Genomic DNA, 21,553 nt, shown 5'->3' with positions numbered 1-21,553 from the left:
CTACTCACTAACTCCTCCCCGGTGGGATGGGGGAGACAATCAGAACAGTAAAAGTAAGAAAACTCATGGGTTGAGATAAAGACAGTTTAATAGGTAAAGCAAAAACTGCGCATGCAAGTAAAGCAAAACAAGGAATTCATTCACTACTTCACATTGGCAGGCAGGCATTTATCCATCTCCAGGCAAGCAGGGCTCCATCACATGTAACGGTTACTTGGGAAGATGAACGTCATCACTCTGAACATCCCCCCCTTCCTTCTTCTTCCCCCAGCTTTCTATGCTGAGCATGATGTCATATGGATATCCCTTTGGTCAGCTGGGGTCAGCTGCCCCAGCTGTGTCCCCTCCCAACTTCTTGTGCACCCGCAGCCTGCTCGTTGGTGGGTCAGTATGAAAAGCAGAAAAGGCCTTGATGCTGTGTAAGCACTGCTCAGTAGTAACAAAAACCTCTCTGTATTATCAACACTGTTTTCAGTGCAAATCCAAAACACAGCCCCCTACTAGGTACTGTGAAGAAAATTAACTCTATCCCAGCCAAAACCAGCACAGACGTGCTCCAGCCAGTTGTAGGCACACCCTCCAGCTCATGATGGTCAAGTTGTGCAAAGGGTTGCAGATGGCTCGGTAGGAATCATAGGTTGTTATGATGATCAGATCTCTATGCGAGCAAAGATGTGAAAAAAATTATGTAAGCCATGAAACCTTCAAAAGAAATGCCCTTCTTTAAAGAGAAGAGGTCAGCCAGCATGTTGGACACTGTGACTGAAGAATCACAGGTACCAGAAAAAGAGACATTTTTGAGGAAGTGTGTGGAGGTATGGAGGCATCTGTCATGGGCAATAGACACCACTGTGAAGAAGTTGCAATGAGGGTGTGCAGGGAGAGGTGCAGGAACACAACAGAGAGGACAATGGTGTCTGTGGGATTGAGAAAAATCCCAGAAGGATGAACTCTTTTCACTGCAGTCTGAATCAATGTCTCTTTCTCCAACTTTTTCTTCCTGTAAGGGAAGGGGAAATTGCGCATAGAAAGTTAGTTTATTTTTGGTCTTTTTTTTAGGAATTTTTGTGTTCCTCTGCTTTCTGATGACACCAGGAACAAGCGAGGTAGTAGGATATAAAGCATTCATTTTCCCAATTCAGATCTTACTCTTGACTCACTGACTGTAAAAACACAGACAAATCTTCAGGTGATATGAGAAGATATTTACCATATTTGGTGTCTATCTGCAGAATTTGCATTTATCTTTAAAGTTCAGCCTTTTAATTCTCCTTCACCCTGGAGATTATAAAATCTGTCTGGTAAACCCGATACATTTTTGGTCTTAGAGCTCTCATATATCATTGAATTCCATTGCGCTACAGAAAATAAAAATAAATAAATAAAATAAAATAAAATAAAATAAATCTTTTAGATTGATATATTATTTTTTTGTTCTATCCTACTAAAATATCCCTTTTTAGCCTCTCACATATATAAGCAAGAGTTAAATATCTTATGAAGTGCTTCCTTCTGATGAGATATTCTTGTTAGTAAAAATGAAGAAAATCAATCTATAGCATTCTCCATGAAAATGTATAGGAATGGTTTGTTCAAAATCTCTGAAGTCTGTCAAGGTATAGCAGAAGGCCTTTAGATGGAGCAGAAGTACCCCACATTGTCTGTGAGTCAGGACTGGATACAAAGCATACAATTTCAATAGGAAAATTAATAGTGGGAGAATTTACCAATAGCAACGAAGGATACACCATTCTTGCTGAATGAACATCTTCCCCACTCTAAAAAGACCCCAACAAACTCAAAGTTGTATGTTAATTTTTGGAAGACTTTCTTAGATTGTACTAGGAATGTAATTCAGTGGAGCTTCTGGTCTTTGTGTTATTCAGGAGATCCAGCTAGGTAATCTATTTGCCATGAAAGTAGCTGGGAGTCTGGATTCTATTATTAAAGAAGGTTATTAATAAAAAGTTAGGTGAAGATAGACCAATTACATAGAGGTGATAAAATGGAAAGTACAACGAAAGAAATACATACTGTTATCCATTGTAACAACCTCCACTGAAATGGTACCCAAGGAATAGAACTGTATTGAATCAGAAATACAAAAATTCATATTACAGTTATATATTGCTGCACATGGGTTTTCTCTGGGAAGAGACTCACCTACCTCTATCTGCTGGCAATGCTCTTCCTAATGCAGCCTGGGATGCTGTTGGCCTGCTTTGTTACAAGAGTGCATTGCTGGTTCATGTCCAATGTGGTGTCCACCTCCAGGACCCTCAAGTCCTTTTCTCCAAAACTGCTTATCAGGTTGTCAGCCCCAGCCTGTACCAGTGAATGGGATTATTCCTCCCCAGATGCAGGTGCAAGATTTTGCGTTTCCTTTTGTTGAACTGCATGACTCTTGTCTTTTCATTTCTCCAGCCTGTCAAGGAACCTCTGAATGGTATCACAATGGTACCATCCCTCCCAGTTTTATGTCATCTGCAAACCTGCTGTGGGTGCACTCTATCCATTGTCCAGATCACTAATGAAAAGGTTAAACAGTAGAGATTAGAAATGATGAATAGAATTATTTTATTTCAAGAAAATCCTAACAGAACTCAAAGGACCAAAATAACAGCAATACTTTCCGTGAATAGGGTCTGCTTTCTCTGCCATGCCCTGATCGGAGGTCTATCTGATACTATACAACTGGACCCAGAATCAGCCTTTAACATTGGGCCAACCTTCCATTTAGAAATGGATGGTTCCTTCCCCAACCTTTTCAAACCCCCCAGATTAGTTGGATTAGGAGACATAAGTGTGTCTAAAAAAGAAGGGCACCCCCTGCCTCTTAGCCAAAAATATGGGAAAAGATGATAAACTTTCCCCTCAGCCCATGCTGGATTTGTGGTCCATATTTTTATGACATGAATTTGATCACAGCCCTTAGGTCTGATGTTTCCTAGCTGGTTCTTATCTTTCTTCTCTGTGCCTTGTTTTGGCCCTCTGTGTAGCTCATCAGATGCACTTAGCTCTACCTGTTGATTACAGAGAGGGCTGGAAATGGCAGCTTGGGAGAAAAGAAGAAAAATAGGGCTGTTCGGTTTTTTTTTTCATCTTTGTTATGGATGCACGCATAACCAAAACCAACAGGTGTTAAAACACAGATTTATTCTTCAGCAAAAGTTAGTTAGAAGTCTGGTAACATTTTATAAAACCACAGGCTCAATGATGTAAAGAGAATTAATACTACAGAGCCGACTTAAGAATCCCCAAGATTTAAAGTGATGGCTCCAAAACGCGCACATCACTCACCTAAAAGCTGAGGGCTCTCTCCCTCGAGGAGTTACCTCGGGCGGTGCCCTGACCTGAGGGGGACTCCCCACCTGCAGACCCGCTGGTCTGAGGAGGACTGATTCCAGCGTGTCCTCCGGTGGGATCCTGTTTATACCCCTGTCGAATCTGACCTGTGGTCATTTAATCCCTATTGGCCAAGACGGTCACCTCAGTGTACCTGGCGCGTCTCGATTGGCCAGTTCAAATTTCAACCTCAGCCTCCAGGGTTTCCTTCCCCTTCTCCCTTCCTGGAGAAGTTTCGTTTCCTGCTGGCAGGATGGGTGTGTGCGTGGGAGGTGTACTGCCACAATCTTGTTTGGCTTTCTGAAGGTCTGAAAGCTCCAGGAGGTGCCACGAGAGTTAGCTAAACCGTGAAAGAGAGCAAAATCAAGGCGGCAAACCTCTAATCCCACAGGGATGCTATTCCTATAATGTGCAGAAATACCTTTGTGCAGGTTGTTAGCTGCTGGGGCAGCACTTAGGCATGTGGGATAACCTGATTAGAGAATCAGAGGAAACCCTATTAGCTCCACAGGCCAAATCCTGCCTTACAGCAACCTGATGTCAAATGGGTATGAATGAAGGAAACTTTCCCTTTGGCATCTTCTGGTAACACCTTGAAGAGAAGCGTCTGAGCCAGGGTTCTAACAAGGAAAGAGGCTTAAGCAAATACACTCCCAGACAGGGAGTGAGCTGGAGTCTGAAACTAATGACTTTGTTTTTCCTTACTGGTACAGACTTGGAAAGATGAAAAGAATAAATTTCTTAGGTCTGATTTTCAGGTTGTATAGAAGGTTTAATCATGAGTTAATTTAAAATGCTTGTCTTAGCTGCGAGAATGTCAAACAGTGTGACTGAGCTGAGATTTGGGAGCAGAAGACGTGTTTTCTGAAGGTATAATCCAGAAGCATGATTACCTGCTGTCCTGGTCACTGCAAAAATCCCACCAAAGTCAGTGCTAATGTAAGATGTCAGACGAGATGATTGTAATGATCCTTTGCGGTCTTAAACTCTGTGTCTGAAATGCGCGAGTAGGGGTTGTATTGGATCCATAGCGAGAGCGTTTCCAGGTCACGCTGTTTGGTGTTAAATCCCTGTGCAGGGTGGATTGCAGCTGCAGGTTTCCGCTCTGTTCATAATACCAGGTAGGCTGTGCTCTGTGTTGCTGTCTGGAGCACTGTTACATAGGCTGCGGTAGCAGACCAGGGGAACTGCTTAGCAGATCAGCCCCCAATGTGTAGGTAAGCCACAAAACTCCTGGCCATGTTGTGGGTGCTCAAGGTTTATCAGAATTCAAAAAGCGATTAGGGTAGTTCATGGGAGAAACATCCACTTGAGGCTAAGTACGGAGAAGCCAAGCTCTGGCTCAGGAAGTCCCTAAGCCAGAAATCGCTGGAGGCTGGAAGCATAGCCTAAGGAATTGCTGTGTTTTGCTTGCCCTGTTCTCATACTTTGGCCTCTGTTGTTGGCAATTGTTGGAAATGAAGCAAGCAGTGACTTGGTGAGGCAAACACTCCATACCTGCACATATTCAGAAGGCGTCATAGCAAATGCCTTATGAGTGGCACAATCTTCCATCAGTATCTGCAGGTGTGCTGCATTCCTTCCTTGACAATATAGAGAATAGCATGAATATGGACTCAGATGATGTGATCTGCTTATGCAAAGCAAAATGGTAAATTTGCCAGGTTATTTCTCCCAAGGAGAAAATTATTGACCTTGCTTTTTCTGGCATACCAGCTACTGTTACAATGATGATGATGGTGACACCAACCAGGCAGAAAGGCCAGCAATAATTCTTTCCTGCCCATTATTACAAGGCATGAAGCAAAACCCAGTCTGAAACTAACACTAATCTGGCTGTGCTCTCTTTACAAATGTGGGCGGTGGTTCTCATATGGGTTGAAATTCAGGATGGTTCACACCAACCTTTCCAAAACCACTCCTTTTGATCTTCTGATATGAACCTGTGTATTTCTATGTTTGTATCTTACCAGTGATTTGCAGCCCAGAGATAACGTCTGATAACAAATATGTAGAAGTGTAGAAGTAACCTCTCTGAGCTCCTGGGTGATTCATCTCCTGACAATACATTTTGGCTGCACATGTAAGGACTGGATCTTGCTCCTGAGACTACTGGCTCAAAGAAGCAATAACAATGTGGTCAGTCAGAGCACTACTTTCCCTGGGAATTTTGTTGCATGAGGAAGCAGAAGAACTTTAGCCTTCCTGTGTTTGTCAACATGATCTGCCTTCCAGCAGCTTTTTATATTTCTGTCCCATTAGATTTTTCCTTTCCTTCCCCCCCCTCCTTATTTCTGTCTATCTTAATCATAATCAATATTGTAATCATAGACTTTCTACTTCATCCAAGATTCAAACACTGGTTGATAATGTTATTTGATAACTCCAGATGCACCAAGCAAGAGTAATAGGTGAAGTTTGCTTTCCTAAAGTCCAGTGAAATGACTCAAATCATTGCCACAGATTTATTGTTTGCATCTATGTGCGTTGCACCCTCCATTCATGGCATGTATCTTTAACGTGCTTGGTTTGAAAGAGTAAGTTGCACAGTTGGTGTCAGAAAGGCTGGTGTGGCTCACAGACAACCATCTGAAGCAAAATTATCTTGGTGTTTCTATAATTAACTGCAAGGGTGACTGAGGATTGAAATGAGATGAATTATTCAATGGACCCAACTTGAAAGGTGGGGTTTTTTTTGGCTCCAGCGCTTCAAGAGCAGGCCAGTATGTAAAAGCTGTGCAGTAAGGATCATGGCCTTAGAGCTGGCATTTCACAATCATTATCTCATACATCTTGGGCCAGAGATAAATGAACAGTTTAAGTCATCCTGAACTCCTGTCCTTGCAATGCTTTCATTGCAGACACTGCTTTGTTCTCTCCCCAGACTCAACAGTAGTCTCCATGGTGGGAGAGGAAGATCAAGATTTTCTTACAAGGCAGATAAAGATTCTTCATGGGAACTGTATTGGCAGAGCAGTTAGGGGGTCTCTGTGTACCCCCAGGAGTTTGCGCTTCAGCTTTGCACTGCATGCTGTGGAGGTTGTCTCTAACCAACTCAGCTGCAAAAGGTCATTCAGACTGGGCAATCCACAGGCAAAAACCCAGGAGTGCAAGCTGCATAACTCCTTTGCGTGCTTTTGGCTACAGAAGCTGCAATGTCTCAGATGCACCCACCTGATGGTCATCAGAGCTGCTGAAAGATGGCTCTGGTTTCTGTTCTCAAACTATACTAAAGGCTTGACCCAGGCCCTGTGCTGTTACCATACTCTTTGTTGCCTGTACTGCACTTACCTAGAAGAAATGAAAAGAAAGTACCTAAAGACTCCAAGTAGACCAGCAGCAGCCTCCAACCCAGCTGACCTTTGTAAATGTGCTGCTGAGATGGTGCTTACGTCTGTTGTGTATGTTTTGTTTGCAGAACACACTGGAGCAATGCAGTGTCTGTGCAAAGCCCATCATGGAAAGGATCCTCCGAGCCACCGGGAAGGCCTACCATCCCCACTGTTTCACTTGCGTGATGTGCCACCACAGTCTGTATGGGATCCCCTTCACTGTGGATGCTGGTGAGAACATCCATTGCATCGAGGATTTCCATAACAATAGCCTAAGCTGTTGTCAGTGGCTTTGCTTATTGTCTTTCTCTTTTGTCCCTAAAAATTCTTCTTTTTTAGTCTGAGTATCCAAAAAGATCTGAACCCTCTGCCACTTCCTCCCAAGGCTCTTAAATAGTAGACAGAGCTTTGCTCCAAGCAGGCATACTGTGGCGTACAAGATTAATTGGTTAGGAGCCGATGCTGCTTCATGTCTGTTTTGCTTAGATCTGAATTTATGGATATCCTGTGTGTTCTTCCATTCTAAATGCTCTGCATTCCCCCTGCCTTCCCCTGCACTCAGCATGTGCATGTTTAATATTTGGCTCATAATGAATTACCCACAGTGGCCTGGACAGAGAAATGTTTAAGTATTTTTAAGCACCACATTTGAGCTAAATGGCACAAGGAAGTGCCTGCATGAAGCAGCATATAATTAACTGCGATTACAGCTCCTGTCATACCACGATCCATTTAAGTTATTTTTCAGAGCGCTCACTATAGCCACTGTTTAATTCATTTTTTCGTTAGATTGCAGCTACACAGGCATCTTTCATCTGCCGCCAGTGAAATTAATATTTTTCTTTATTCCTAGTACAGATTGATTTTTTTTCTTTTCTAAGCTAGTTAATTCTGAGGTGGTTCGTGTGACAGACTAGGTGGCAGAGTCAAGCTTTCCTAGGCATTTCAGAAGAAAAGGGCTTTGATCTCCTCGTGTTCTGATGTTTGCCATAAGCATTGCCCACTGTCGTGGACATAGCCCATGCTCCATAGCCCAACTCTCATTACATGGCAGCAGATTATGTAGGTATAAGTTTCTTTTTTTGTGAGCAGAATTTGCAGCCAGGGAATTGGTACTAGGTTTTGAACCAAAACAGCAAATAATGCTTCACCACAGGCTAAATGTTCTCAAGCATTCCCACCTACCTAGGAGCAGAGATGGCCACTTCTCATGGGCAACTGGGGGGAGCAAAACCAGAGCTAACACAGAACATATGTGAATTAGACAGAAGGGCATACAGTGGCCCATATAAGGGGAAAAAGAAAGGTCTGTGCTCCTGTTGATCCCTGAGCTGATCCTGATTCAAGTCAGTCCGTTCACACAGTGACTGATTGTCACTACACAATTCTGACTCAGGCTGACCGTGGAAGAGAGCATTGGTGTGTCTGCACCCAGACCTGTTCCCTTTTAAGCCTGGGCAACCCACTAATGGATAAGTGAGAGTTGGTTAGCTAGAAAACGCAGCTGGTCAGAATTGCCCTGATGCTTCTTGTTTGAGAGTGAGCACAGCCAGGAGTGTACTCCTGTGTGCATAAGTGGGTAAGATGGCTCAGAAGTTTAAAATGGATGGGATAAACCTCAACAAATTCGTATAGTGTAAGGCAAATATTTTTACCATGTCTGTTAAGACTTTTTACCTATTTGTTCCAATCTCCAAATTTTAATATTTTGATACTTTTTTCAAGAGATGCTTTTGAAGCAGATTCTGGTCATCTTTTTAACCTTAGGATTTGCATGGACTTTCTTAGAGTTAGGCTGGGGGTTGAGCGTGAGGCTTGTGGCAGTGCACAGGTGTCACGATCGTGGGTCATTCAACAGGCACTTTAGTTGTTAAACAGGGCAAGCAGAATATGCTTTGCTACTTGTCAGATATTCTTGAAGTCCTCTCCTAATAGTCTGCAAAATGCTCTTTAATAGCCTGCAAGCCTCAAATTGCATTGTAAGACTAAAATGGTCCTTTCTGTCTTCTTTCCAAAGAAGCAGCTGTGCAAAGCTACAAACTGTGACATATGTGTACATATGTGTGTGTGTGTGTTCATACAAATGCTCACGTTTCTGGCTTGCTGGTGCAGTCAACAAAAACTTCCGCTCCAAGTTCAAGGATGACTGGGACTGTCTCTTCTTTCTTCAGGAAATTTGCACCGAGATGTCCAGTGTGTAAGGAGCCCATCATGCTGGCCCCAGGACAAGAGGAGGCTGTACACATTGTTGCTTTGGATCGTGATTTCCATGTCCGGTGCTACTGATGTGAGGTTAGTATTTTAATCACATGAAGGACAGAAAGCAAAGGTTGGCTTAATTTCATCACCGCCTCATGTTATACACGACAGGCATACCCTATTGTAACACTGGCTCTACAATCAAATTACTTCACTGACTTCAGCATGCAAGGAATTTTTCCTTATTTATATCAGCGCAAATGAGAAGAAAATCAGGTCCCTTGTTTATAACAGGTTCATTAGAAGAGCAAGAGAATGTGACTCCGGTAATTAGGGCTTAATATTTGAGAACTTCATAAATTATAGCTTGGACACAAATGTTGGTCATGTTTACGTTCTTAAAATGAAAGCTAATGCATGTTAGAATTTGAGCAAGATCGTACAGGAAACTCAACATATGGCTCTGGGTTGAAGAATTTTAATGAACGCATAAACATGATAGTTCTTGTTTTGTGCAATGCTTTTTGTGCTACTTTCCTGTTCAGTTGCATTACGTACTTCATATAATTTTGATGGTAAGAATCTGAAGACAGAGAAGAAAAATCACCTTAAAGCAGTTAACATGTGGGAACAGCTGTGTTAGTTTCTTTGGCTAATAGATTCTTCGCTTAATCTTGTTCTCCTTTCTTATTTACTTTGCTCTTTCTGTTTGCTTATTTCCTAGGACTGTGGTTGCCTCCTGTCTGAAGGGGACAATCAGGACTGTTATCCTCTGGACGGGCACATCCTTTGCAAAACCTGCAACTCTGTTTGGATGCAGGCTCTGACTGCCAAGGCCATCACTGATCTCTGAGTATCAACTGTGACCCTTGCCAGGATGCCCGTTGAGGGATATTGCACAAGCTTTGCATGATTTCTTTCCAGCCTAGGGTCTGAATCTGTGTTTAAAAAAAAAAAAAAGAAAGTAAAAACTGGAAGGCCTTGGAGCAAGAGGGCAGTTCGAGAGGCTGTGTTCAGACTGCCCATGACAGGCACTTAATTTAGACATGACTTTTCAGGAGGGCAGCAAGTGAGTCAGACCACCTGCTGTCTCTGCAGCTGATGGAGATGAGTGGTCACAGCACCTAAGTTATCTGCCTGTAGAAGAAGGTCTGAACATGGTCCCAACTATACTGCTGTGTTTGATTTCTGTCTCTTAAGAAGTACATGAAGGTAGAAGGTGAAACATGGCTGAGCTAGTTCGTTCTCCCAAGTTATTTTGAGAACCTGACCAGCTCTCATTGAAGTCATGGGGAGCTTCCATTTGACTTTAACAGGATCTGCATCACCAGCAGAAGTAGCTCCACTGCCCTAGGAGGTGTGAGAGCAGACCCAGCACTCCTCTCATCACAACACAAACAATGCAACTGTACTGCACGTAAGAGTGTAGGTTTGACCTTATATCCTTGGGACACAGATTTGTTACCTATATCATTTTTCTTAGGCCCTTGCTTGTCTCCATTCCCTTCCAGTTCAATAGGGTTTTTCTTCTTTTTCTTACGAAATTATATTTTGCTATTGCATAAATTTATTCCGTAGTGACGCTTCCAATTCACAATGTACGAACAATCACAGCAAGACGTGAGCTTGCACACACTATACACTACACACACACTACACACACACACACACAATGTGCTTTTGATTTGTCAGAAGTATAAGCCAATCATGTCCATTGAGAAGGTCTTTTAAGGTTGTGTGGCTGGAAACACATTTTTAAAATCCCAGTGGTTAAAAAAAAAAAAAAAAGACTACATAGAACTGCAGTGCAAAGCGATGCTTACAAAAAAACTTATACCACTCTCTCACATACCTCATTCTAATGGGACCACTGGCAGTGGTTGTTTCTGGGTTTCTGGGTAGACATTTAAGCAATAGAGTCTTGTTCCATCTCTTGTTTACTGCAGTGGGAGGATTTTCCTTCACCTGTAACAGGAATTGCATCAGGCCTTGGGATATACGTTTCTCTGATGTTAACACACATGATCTGGAGTTCTCATTAAAAAAATTAAGGATCTTATTTCAACAACAGCAAAAAAGATCCTCCTAAATACATGCTGTTTTCAGTTTTTATCTTAAGAAAGCTGAAGAAGGTATTAAACCATTCTCTATGCCATTCCAAAAAGTAAGCATTTTTTTTTTCCTCTTTCATTTTTATCCCAGCCACTTATAATTTCTCTCTGGTGAAATGTCATTGCAGAAGAGTGCTGGGCCAGCAGCAGCATTTTCATCTTCGGTCCAGAATTAATACATATGCCAAGGTAAATAAAAGCTGGGAACAGATAATCTTTTTTTTTTCTCATGTTGGTGGGGTTTTTTTTAGTTTGGTTAATTAAAAAAAAAAAATTAAAAATTAGAAATACACAGCACTCTGAGCAGCTGTAATATTCTTGTTCGTGAAACCCATAATAACTAAGGTGCAAATTACAGTGAGGGAGTAATTTTCATATCACTGAATTGACATTAATATCTTATTTGCAGATGTAATCAAAGAAAATACTTTTCTTTGCACTAACAAATTAAGAAGCAGAACTGAAACAGTTGCAGGCTGACTGACCATATAAGTGACAAACTGGCACTTTTCAAGAGTAAGTTATAAGAATTTTTTTCATGCACCCACTGAAAAACAGTAAGAATATGGTGCTTTCATCTTTATTCTCCATAACAGCAACCTGATATAATTATACCCACAGATGTTGAAAAGAAAAGTTAGATGAGCTAGACTGATAGGAAACGAAGAGGAAAAAATGAGATACTCACTGCAGCTCCTGCAAATGGTGCATTTCCTTTCAGTTCAGCACTAACCTTTATGGAAGAGCACTGTGAGATTTAATAGCTTTAGCTGTATACAGTAAATTCAAATACAGAAATACCAGTCTGAAACCTCTGTTCCTTATACGGTTTATATGTTGGCAAACTCCACCAGTGTCAGGGAAGTTTCCCAAAATTCACATGATCTGTTCATCAAAGACCATATGACATCCATTTGCCATGTCCAAAAAGAAAGGACCTGAAGTTATCACACTGACTTCAGCAGAACCAGCCTGACAAGGGCTAGATGACAATTTGTCCCTTCTGTTCATGGTGAATTACTCCAAAGACTTCCTCCTTGTTACTTCTGAGGCTTCACAACATGCTTCCAAAATTCTCCTGCTCACCTCACCTCACTCAGTGGCAGTACACTCCCCCCCCAGCCAGAAAAGAAACTTCTCCAGGCAGGGAGAAGAGGAAAAAAACCCCTAAACCCTGGAGGCTGAGGTTGAAATTTGAACTGGCCAATCAAGACGTGCCAGGTACACTGAGGTGACCCTCTTGGCCAATAGGGATTAAATGACCACAGGTCAGATTCGACAAGGGTATAAACGGGGTCCTGCCGGAGGACATGTTGGAATCAGTCCTCCTCGGAGCAGCGGGTCTGCAGTTGGGGACTCCCCCCCTTGGGTCGGGGCACTGCCCGAGGTAACTCCTCAAGGGAGAGACCCCTCATCTTTTAGGTGAGCGGTATGTGGATTTTGAGTCATCACTTTTAAATCTCAAGGATTCTTAAGTCACCTGTGTAGTACTAATTCCCCTTACACCATTGAGCCTGCAGTTCACTACTGTTACCGGAGTTCTAACTAACTTTTCTACTGAGAATAAATCTGAGCTTTAACACCTGTTGGATTTGAGTGTGCATGCCTCCGTAACACTCGGCCCCTGCTGTTTCCCCTGTCCCTCCTTGCAGGGTACTCACTGTTTTTGAGAGCTGTGGCACTACCACAGTCACAGATGAGTTGCTGTGTCTTACAGTGGGTGGTTGTAGGTTGAGAGGGGTGCTGGGAAAGTTCCCTCAGACATGTCCCTTGCTTTTTGGAACTTAATGTCTTTCTTCCAGTCAGGGTGTTTGGACAACTTCTCCCCTCCAAAACCCAGTCATAACTTCACACCCCACTCCCTCCCCCACGCCACACTCCCTCTTTTCTCACAGCCCTTATCTCACTCCCTGGCTTGGGCACATTCCTTCTCCTGTCCATCTCAGGAGACTGTGGGAGGATGAGCTGCAACCAGCTCTGGAGTGGACTTTCAGGAGAGGAGTTCGTTGGCTGGCAAGGTTCCATCAGCTTTGGGACCCTTCACATATTCAGGGATACTCTTTGAATGATGAAGAAATACATAACTTTTGTGGAGTGGGGACATCTAAGAGATCCTGAAGCCTTAATGCTCCAGACCTTGCTGTGGAGAGGGGGGAGAAAGACTATGATTATGATTTTTTGGAGCTTTTTGAGAGAAAACTGGAATTTAGAATGAAGTGTAATGATCAGAGCTTATCATTGCAGTGGCTGGTGCATGTAGTCATCCTGGATGTGGTCCTAAAAGCTGGAGGCTTCTGGAATTCCCCAGCAACCCATCCCTTCACATCCCTTTCCTGCTCCAGGGCCCAGGGCTGTGCCATCTATACTACTCAGTGGAGCACACCAGTGAGTACCGCATGCGCTCCCTGATGAGGTATTCCTCATCTTTCCTCTGCCAAACCCTCATTCTTTCACCCATGGAATAAGATGTCCTCGTCATCTCTGGGTTTGTGGCAGTCCTAAAGACCCTGCTGGAGACAGGTTCCTTGCTGTGGTTGAAGGTTGTCCTACCAGAACAGGACACAGCTAGCCTCCATGGGATGATGCAGAACAGTATTTGCAGACACCACTGGAAGGTGACAACTGGCAGAAATAGTGAGAACCTCTATTCCCCCCAAAAGTAGTACTGTCTCCAGAAAACTGGGGGGCCCAGGGGAAGGTGTAAAACTCCAGTAGGGCAAACCTCATGAAATCCCCAATGGCCAAGCAGGCATGTGCAGAAGAGCAGGTGTTTCTAGCTAGGCAGGTGAGAACTCCACTGGAACACCATGCCAGGAATAGCCCTTTCTTTCCATGGGATTCTGGAGCCCCTTCCCTCCCCTCCCTCCTTCTTGGCCTTTTTCAAGATGAGAGTGTCACTTACTTTCTTCCAGTCCTCAGGCACCTCTCCCAATCACTATGATAATTCAAAGATTATTGAGAGTGGCCTCACAATGACATCACCCAACTCCCTCAGCCCTCATGGGTATGTCCCAACAGGGCCCACAGACTTACGTACGTCCAGTTTGCTTAAGTATTGTCTAACCTCATCCTTGCCTACCAAGGATATGGCTTCCTTGCTCTAGACTTTCCCCCTGGTCTGTGGGGCCTGGGATTCCTTAAGACTGGTCTTGCAAGTAAAGACTGAGACAAAGAGGAAATTCATGTCCTCTGTCACCAGGCCCTCTGACCCATTCAGCAGCTGGCCCACATTTTCCCTAGTCTTTCTTTTGCCACTTATGTACTTGGGTTAGATTGCTTTTGAGCTTGCAGGAGATGATTCTTGAATATTAACCAACTTTTTCGTCACCCTCGTCCCTCCAGGGCCTTATCCTATGGGCCTTCTCCAAGTAGATCTCTGAAAGGCCAAAATCTGCTCTCTTGAAGTCCGGGGCTTTCTTCTTCCTTTTTTTTGCTTTGCTCCCTCTTCACAGGATCCTGAGTGCCACTATTTCAAGGTCACTGCATCCAAGGCTGCTTTCAACGTTCACATCCCCAACAAGCCCTTCCTTATTAGTGAGTGGGAGGTCCAGTAGAGCACCTCTCCTCATTGGCTGTTCTATCACTTGGGTCAGGAAGTTGTCGTCAGTGCCCTCCATGAACCTCCTGGATTGTTTGTGCCCTATTGTGTTGTTCCTTCAGCAGATATTGGGGTGGTTGAAGTCACCCATGAAGACCAGGGCCTGTGAATGTGAGGCTACTTCTAGCTGTCTGTAGAGGGCCTCATCCACTTGTTCTTGCTGTTCAGGTGGCCTATAGCAGACACACACTACAATGTCACTAGTACTGGTCTGCTTTTTAATAAGCACTTGGTTCCTTATCCATCTGCAAGCAGAGCTCCATGCACTCCAGCTGCTCTCTCACAGAAAGAGCCACTCCACCTCCTTGTCTTCTGGGCCTATATCCCCCTAGTGCAACATTGCAGTCAAGCAAGCCATCCCATCATGTCTCCAAGATCCCAACAAGTTGCCCTACAACTGCACACAGATGTCTAGGTTTCCTAGTGTATTTTAAAACCCCTGTGACAATCTACTTAAAATTGAAAAAAAGAGCAGTCAAGAGGCTCAGCAAACAGCAGGAGTGTCCCATGCTGCTGTGTCCCTCTAGCAGGACTCGTGCGAGAACTAGGTGACTGCCTGTTGGTCCAGGAGGGAGTGTGGAATCCTGGGGAACAGGGGCAGGTGAAGAGCTGGAGCTGCATGGGCACTGTTGATTCATCCAGGTGCTGGTGCTGCAGGTCTTGGTGGGAAGGAGGCGAAGCCTTGGTGTCTTGGCATGGTAAGAAGGTACCCAGTACCTGTAGTGATGAAGAGAAATAGTGGCTCTTCCCCAGACCATGGATGGAGGAGCATAAGGGGAACCTTGTCCGGTCTGTGAGACCCTGTGTGCCTGAACCCCTATTTTGAGCCCAGTGGTGCCTTCAGGAATTCCTGCTTTGCACCCACATGACCATGAATGCCTGATGGGTGCCTGTGCTTTAATTACTACCTTGAGTTGAGGGAGAAAGTTGAATTTTTTTTCTAGTTTAACAAAAAAGAACATGTAAATGCTGTCAATAATAGGGAAGCCAAGTCACCTTAACAGAGCCTCAGTGAAACTGAACTGTAGTGCAACTGAATGGTAGAAATGAGCCAGATGCAGCTGAAAACTGTTTTGAATCTGCTGTGTTATCTGTGGGGAAGCAAGGAGTCATGGGACCCTGGCTGGCTCAACTTGCTGTGGGGATCTCTGTTTCTCACTGCCATCACCCCAGCTCCAACAGTCTATAAAGCGTGAAGTGATGGCCCAAACGACCACATTCCTGCACGTGTTTCCAGTGAGCAGAACTTTTCGGATTCCAAAGGACTGAGGAGTGCAGCTCATATGGTTAATGGGTGACCATGTAGAGTGTTAGCACTTCGGAAGCTGTGGGTTTGGTTTGTGGGTATTGAATTATTGATGCAGCCACAGACATTACTCTAAACAGCCAAGTTCAAATTCAGAGAAATAATATCTAATGTTGTCCACAGTGTTTCCCATGAATTACCTGATTCTAAATAGTTTGGGCAACACTAGGTTTCAACCTGCGGTTCCTGGAGGAGCTGTGCGGCTTTGTGATTGGGTCTGGAGGGCCTGTTCACAATACTCCCGGGAAACCCTGTGATACTTGGAAGCATTCTCCTGTCCTTCCTCCTGAGGTTCCACCTGCCATGTAATTTTCTAGTGGGACCAGGCTCCAAGGCTCTAGTGGAGAGCTCAGTGTGGTAACATACCATCAGGCAGATGTGGGCAGCTGCCCATGAGAAAGATATTCCTACCACAAGATGTGGCATCACTGCAGATGTTCCTTCTGGTATAGAGGCTCAGGATGGGCTGAACCTCCTGGCTGATCATAGTAACCAGCCAACTCCTGCTGGGGGAAAGTATTTTCCACTCCTGAGGATCTGCTCGGCTGTATGCTCCATATAGGCCTTTTCCTGGGAAAGGACCCTGAAACATTGGGGCATGTAAACCTCAGGAACAGGGAGAGGGGCCCTCCTGAAGCAAGAGCTGCCTGCCAGGGAGAGCTCCCAGGTGCGGCTGGATGCAGAAGCAGCTCCCAGTGCCAGCGGCACCCGCCAGCGCGGCTGGGGAGATGGACTCCTCACTCGGGCACTGGTTGGGCTCCCCATCATCTGCAGGGCGTTCTCGAGGGCTGAGGAGGGCATTTGTGTGCAGGGATGCAGCAAGGCAGGCCCTGACGGCTGCGGCTCTGCAGGAGCCAGGGACATCTTCCTCAGCTGCAAGGGACAGTGTCTTGAAAGGAGCCCACTGCCTGTGTCTCACCGTCCCCTTCCTCCAGGAATGCCGCTGGCTCTCCTTTGTGCCTGCAAGCTCTCCCCAGAGCAACGCCTTTCTGTCTGGCAGCTGGGGGAGCGTCCGGGGAGAGAAGGACCACGCAGAGGCCCAGGCTGGGATGCAGCAGAACTTTAATGAGTTGAAAGAGGGAAAGGAGGTCCTCTGAGTGGCGGCCATGGTGCAGGGAGCACCAGGGGGAGCTAGGAGTCTTTGCCCCTTGGCCAGGGTGGAGTTTGCACCGGGCATCTGCCCGCCCGCCTGCCTGCCTGTCCCTGAGAGGGAGGGCGGCAGCAGGCCCTTCCTGGGATGGGGCTTAGCAGGTGATCGCAGCCCAGGGGAGCAGAAGACAACAGAGAAAAGAGAGAGAGAGAGAGAGAAGAGAGTGAGAAGGAGGCACGTTAGACAAGGGCCATGTTTTCAGAGAGCCCAGGCGCGCCGCTTCCTGCCTGCCTTTGCAGGTGGAGCCATGGATGCTCAGTCCCTGTGAAAGCGATGGCCAGGAGCTCCGTGCTCAGTCCATGACCGTCTTCTGGGGTTCCTTCTGTGGGTCCGCCTGCGGCAGCTTTAACAGGGGAGGCATGTTCTGCCGCAGTAGCGGCTGGTGATGCAGGAGAGGTCACAGCAGCCGGAGTTGATGGGGACTCCGTTACTGCTGAGGATGCTGCCAACAGCAGCGGAGGTGGAGGAGCCCACAACGGTGTTCTGCGGGAAGGAGCTGAGGATGGGGCCGGGCAGGGTCACCACCACGGGGGAGGGCTCGATGATGACGGTGGAGTTCTGGCACTGCCTGACGCAGGGCTCGTTGCAGCTGTTGGCCAGCGGGGTCGGGCCGCAGGGCTGGCAGGGCAGGCACTGGTTGTAGCAGGACATGTCGTGGGGCTGGAGGTGCACCTGGGGGAGAGGGCAGGGAGGAGCACAGGGGCGCGTGAGGAGCAGCCTGTCCGCCCACCGTGAGGGAGCCAAGGCACGTGCTGGCTGGGGAGCTGGAGACTGTGCAGGGAGGTCCGCAGGCCTCTTTGCCTGTCCACCTGGGCACCGAGCAAAAGGAGCCAGGCCCAGGAAAGCTCTTTCCTAGCCAAGAGCCCAAGAGTCCCCTCAGCCCAGAACCAGCCCCTCTCCCCACCAAACCTTCTCCCCGCTTCCCCTCCCAACACAGGCAGCCCCAAGCCCCGGTACAGGACAGAGCTTCCAACTCACTTGCTTCTGAAGGAGGGGAAGGGGAGCAAAGCGGATGAGAGAGTGAAGAGCTGGGATGGCTTTTATACTGGTCCTGCACTGCCCCAGGTCCAGAGGAAGCCTCTGTGGAAGTAATAATTTTCTGAGAAGCTCATCTGAAATGCAAAACGTCCCAGCTAATGATACGGGCTGTGTTTTGGTTTCCTGCACAGCTGCCTTTTCATTTCCTTGTTTGGCCGTACCTGCTCCTCCTTGAAGGCTCCTTTTCAGTGCTGGGGTGGGAGGCCCAAGGATTTCTGGGACCGGAGCGCATCGGTGCCAGCAGAAGATGAGTCCCAAGTGCCGGAGGGGTCGCGTGCAGGCTGGGGACATTGGCCTGGAGCACTCGTGTGGGCTTGTTTGCAGCGCCATTGGCAGGAAGGGCCCTGCTGCTCCCAGCCCTGCAATCCTTGCCCGGATGCCGAAGGGCTCGCAAGCAGGACGGTGTGCCGCGTCCCCTTTCTCCCACCCTCCAAGCTCTCTCTGATGGTCACTGGCCGTTGTCTCCGCAGGCGGGTGGTCAGCACTGCTGCTTTCGACACCTTGCCTCCTAATGCTGCTCTGGGGAGGCCTTGGTGTGCCTGTTGGGCCTCCTCGGCTCTCTGGGCTCTCTCTGGCGGTCCCCTACCAACACCAACACCAACACCATCAGTGTGTCTGGGGCCTTGTCCTGCCCAAGGGTGCTCCAGCCCTGCCCTGCCAAGGGCCTTCCCCGTGTGTCCTCGGGCGAGTCCACAGGTGCTCATGTGTAGGTAGGGGTGCTTGCTCACTTGCCCTCGTGTGCATACTGGAGCAGCGTGAAAGGAAATGCCGCACAGGCATGAGGAAAAACTCTTCTACTGTGAGGGTGGCCAAGCCCAGGAGATGTTGCCCAGGCAGCTTGTGGCATCTCTTTCCTTGCAGACATTCAGACCAAACACGGGGCAGTGTCCTGATCCACCTGCTCTGGCTGACCCTGCTCTCAGCAGGAGGGTTGGACCTGACCATCTCCAGAGGTGCCTTCCAACCTCAACGATCCTGAGTTTCTGGGCCTCGGTGATCGGCCACTCGTTGGTCATGATGCTGAAAATGCCACTGGACATCCTATCTGTGGAGAAGATAAGCTCCTTTGTCAGCTGCGTGGCCCGGCTCTTCTTGCTCCACCAGCACGCCTGCGCTGAGATCTTCCTGCTCGCAGTCGTGGCCTACGACCGATCTGTGGCCATGTGCCAGCCCCGGGGACCCACAGTGTCACGCCAGAAGGTCTGTGCCATTGCAGTAGCAGGCCTGAGGGCTGGGGCCACTCTCCCCTTGTCGGCACCAGTGGCACTCACTTTTGTTTGCCCAGCCGCAGCCCCAATGTCATTGACTGCTTCTTCTGAGAGGTGCTGGCCTGTGCTGAGAGCTGCTGGACTGGTGTGCTCCTTGTCTCCACCGGTGGCACCAATTCCCTGGTGTGCTACCTGGCCTTGTTGGGCTCCTGTGGGGTGATTCAGCTCTCCACCTGGCAGCAGATAGGAGAAGAGAGACGCAAGGCACTTGCCACTTTGCTGTGGTTGTGCTCTTCTTTGGGCCATGGTCCCTGATCTTCACCCACCCCACTACCAGCCTCTCCCGGGACAGAGGGGTGTCCGTCTTCAACAGTATTGGTACTGCCTCTGCTCAACTGACTGATCTGGCGCCTGAAAAAGCAGAAGGTGAAGGAAGCGGGAAGAAAGTTGGGAAACAGAGTGGTATTCGCCAGGATGTACAAGGATGGTGGAAGGACAGGGAGCGTGCAATTGAGGCAAGTTCCTTTTGGCAGCTGGGGAGGTGGGATGGAGAAGGAGGGATTGCACTGACGGTGAAGAAGGATCTACACGCAGGATGGGAACCATGCAGAGGAGAAAAGGGAAGGGAAGGGAAGGCAAGGCAAGGCAAGGCAAGGCAGGCAGAGCAAGGAAAAGTCAATGAAGGGAAGGCAATGCGGGGCAAGGGAAGCTGCGGAGCTCTTTTGATGGATGTCGTTCATGAGCTGTTCTCCATCTGCAGGGATCGCTTGGCTTTTCTTGACACGATGCCCATGTGTAAGAACTCTATGTGGAATAACTCTGATGAAACAAGTAATTTGCAGGCGGTATGTGTGGTTGCCTTGATCACAGTGTACACGGCTTCCGTGGTGAAGAGGCGGCTGCTCTGGAGGTGCAAGGTAGTGCAACCCAGCTGGGGCTTCCTTGGGACTTGGTTGTCAGTGGTGGCGCTCTGTGGGCGCTTCAGACCACCGTCAGTGGGACGACTTGGTGAGCAAAGACCATCCCACTATAAAGGGCTGCTCACAAGGCAAGAGAGCTGTGAAGGTGCTTGCCAGCTGCTCTACAGAGACAGGACTCTCCGGTCAAAATCACTGGCATTTGCTCTGAGTTTTCCATGGCAGCCCCTACACTTTGTGGGGATGGCAAGTGGGTAGTTATGATATGAAAAGGCATGGAGAAGTCATGAAGAGGACGAGCTCTTCGGTTGGGGGATCGTCACTAAAATGCATGGCTGATCGATTATGTGGTACGGACAGCTGTTCCCTGTGGGACGTCGTTGACAATCTTTCGACCCTTCCCAGTGTGCTGCCTTCCCCTCCTCCATACAAAATACAACCTGCGTCAGGAGTGGTGGCTTCAGCCCAGTGGCCTTCTCTCGGGTAAGAAAGACAGACTTACCATGTGGGCAGAAAGCCCTGGGAAGAAGGAAGTAGAGCTGGATGTCCCGAGAAGCGCTGGATGGAGGGGGCGAGGTAAGGATTGGGACTGGTGTCACCACGCAGGAGGAAAGCAGCACTGCTGGGGATGAACGTGTGCTGTGACAAAGATGCTGCCCTGCCTCTGTCCGTGCGCTGGGTGGCCAGAGAAGTTCACCAGGGAGCCTTTTGCCCTGCTGGGTGTGGCTGTGAGGGTTGCGTCCCTGGCCGCCTCCTTTGTCTCCTTCTGCCTGAGCACTGCAGTTCCAGTTCTGGGAACTGCCAGCAGGTTCCTGCCTGCCTATCTCAGGTGCGCGGCTCCCCTTGGGCAGCCTGGCCTGGACTCTGACAAGAGGCGGCAGTTTACAAGCGGGCAGGAGTGCCTGCGAGGATGTTCAGGGCCCTTGTGACCAAGAGGATTTTGGAAGGTCGAGCTGTGGCCTGGCTGCACCAGTTGGAGGCTCCCAGTGCTGGAGAACCTGGTTCTGGCACTGGGGAGCCTGGGGCCCAGCAGAGGTGGCTGCTTGGTTCCCTTAGTTTGGCTGAGCAAGTACTTTAACCACAAGGCAATGTGAGTAGAAAGGCTCCCTGGGGCAGAGGTGTGGCGTCCCAGGCAGCCCTCAGAGTGTTTTGTTCCACCCTTTGGGCTGAGGTTTGGAGGCAGCTTTGAGCTGCTGAGGGAGGAGAGCACAGGAGCTGGCAAGATTCAGCTCCCGCTGCCTGGGAGCTCCCTGGGCACCTTGTTGAGTGGAGAGCGTGACACGGTCCAGGTTTTCCCGGCAGCCTTGGTGGGACTGGCAGAGGCTGGTGACACACGCGTGTCGGGCTGG

The 21,553-nt window shown here is 47.6% G+C and overlaps 2 protein-coding genes and 1 pseudogene across 2 annotated transcripts; 2 read left to right on the top strand and 1 right to left on the bottom strand.

The window, feature by feature from the left end:
• The first annotated feature begins 746 nt into the window (after positions 1 to 746).
• LOC128141243 (lipoma-preferred partner homolog) lies at positions 747 to 9,729 on the top strand. The gene is given in 4 exon segments (XM_052785839.1): positions 747 to 815; positions 6,764 to 6,942; positions 8,849 to 8,969; positions 9,601 to 9,729. Coding segments are annotated over 4 exon segments (498 nt in total).
• A 7,657-nt stretch (positions 9,730 to 17,386) lies between these two features.
• On the bottom strand, positions 17,387 to 17,692 carry LOC128140556 (feather keratin Cos2-3-like). The gene has a single exon (XM_052784534.1). It carries the CDS (start codon positions 17,690 to 17,692, stop codon positions 17,387 to 17,389), a length of 306 nt encoding a protein of 101 aa, XP_052640494.1.
• A 1,401-nt stretch (positions 17,693 to 19,093) lies between these two features.
• On the top strand, positions 19,094 to 19,686 carry LOC128141242 (olfactory receptor 1509-like; annotated as a pseudogene).
• The last annotated feature ends 1,867 nt before the right edge of the window (positions 19,687 to 21,553 follow it).

The sequence above is a fragment of the Harpia harpyja genome, chromosome 4, assembly GCF_026419915.1.
Source record: "Harpia harpyja isolate bHarHar1 chromosome 4, bHarHar1 primary haplotype, whole genome shotgun sequence".
Lineage (NCBI taxonomy): Eukaryota > Metazoa > Chordata > Aves > Accipitriformes > Accipitridae > Harpia > Harpia harpyja.
The sequence above is the reverse complement of the archived record's forward strand: the minus strand, read 5'-3'. Positions and strand labels throughout refer to the sequence as shown.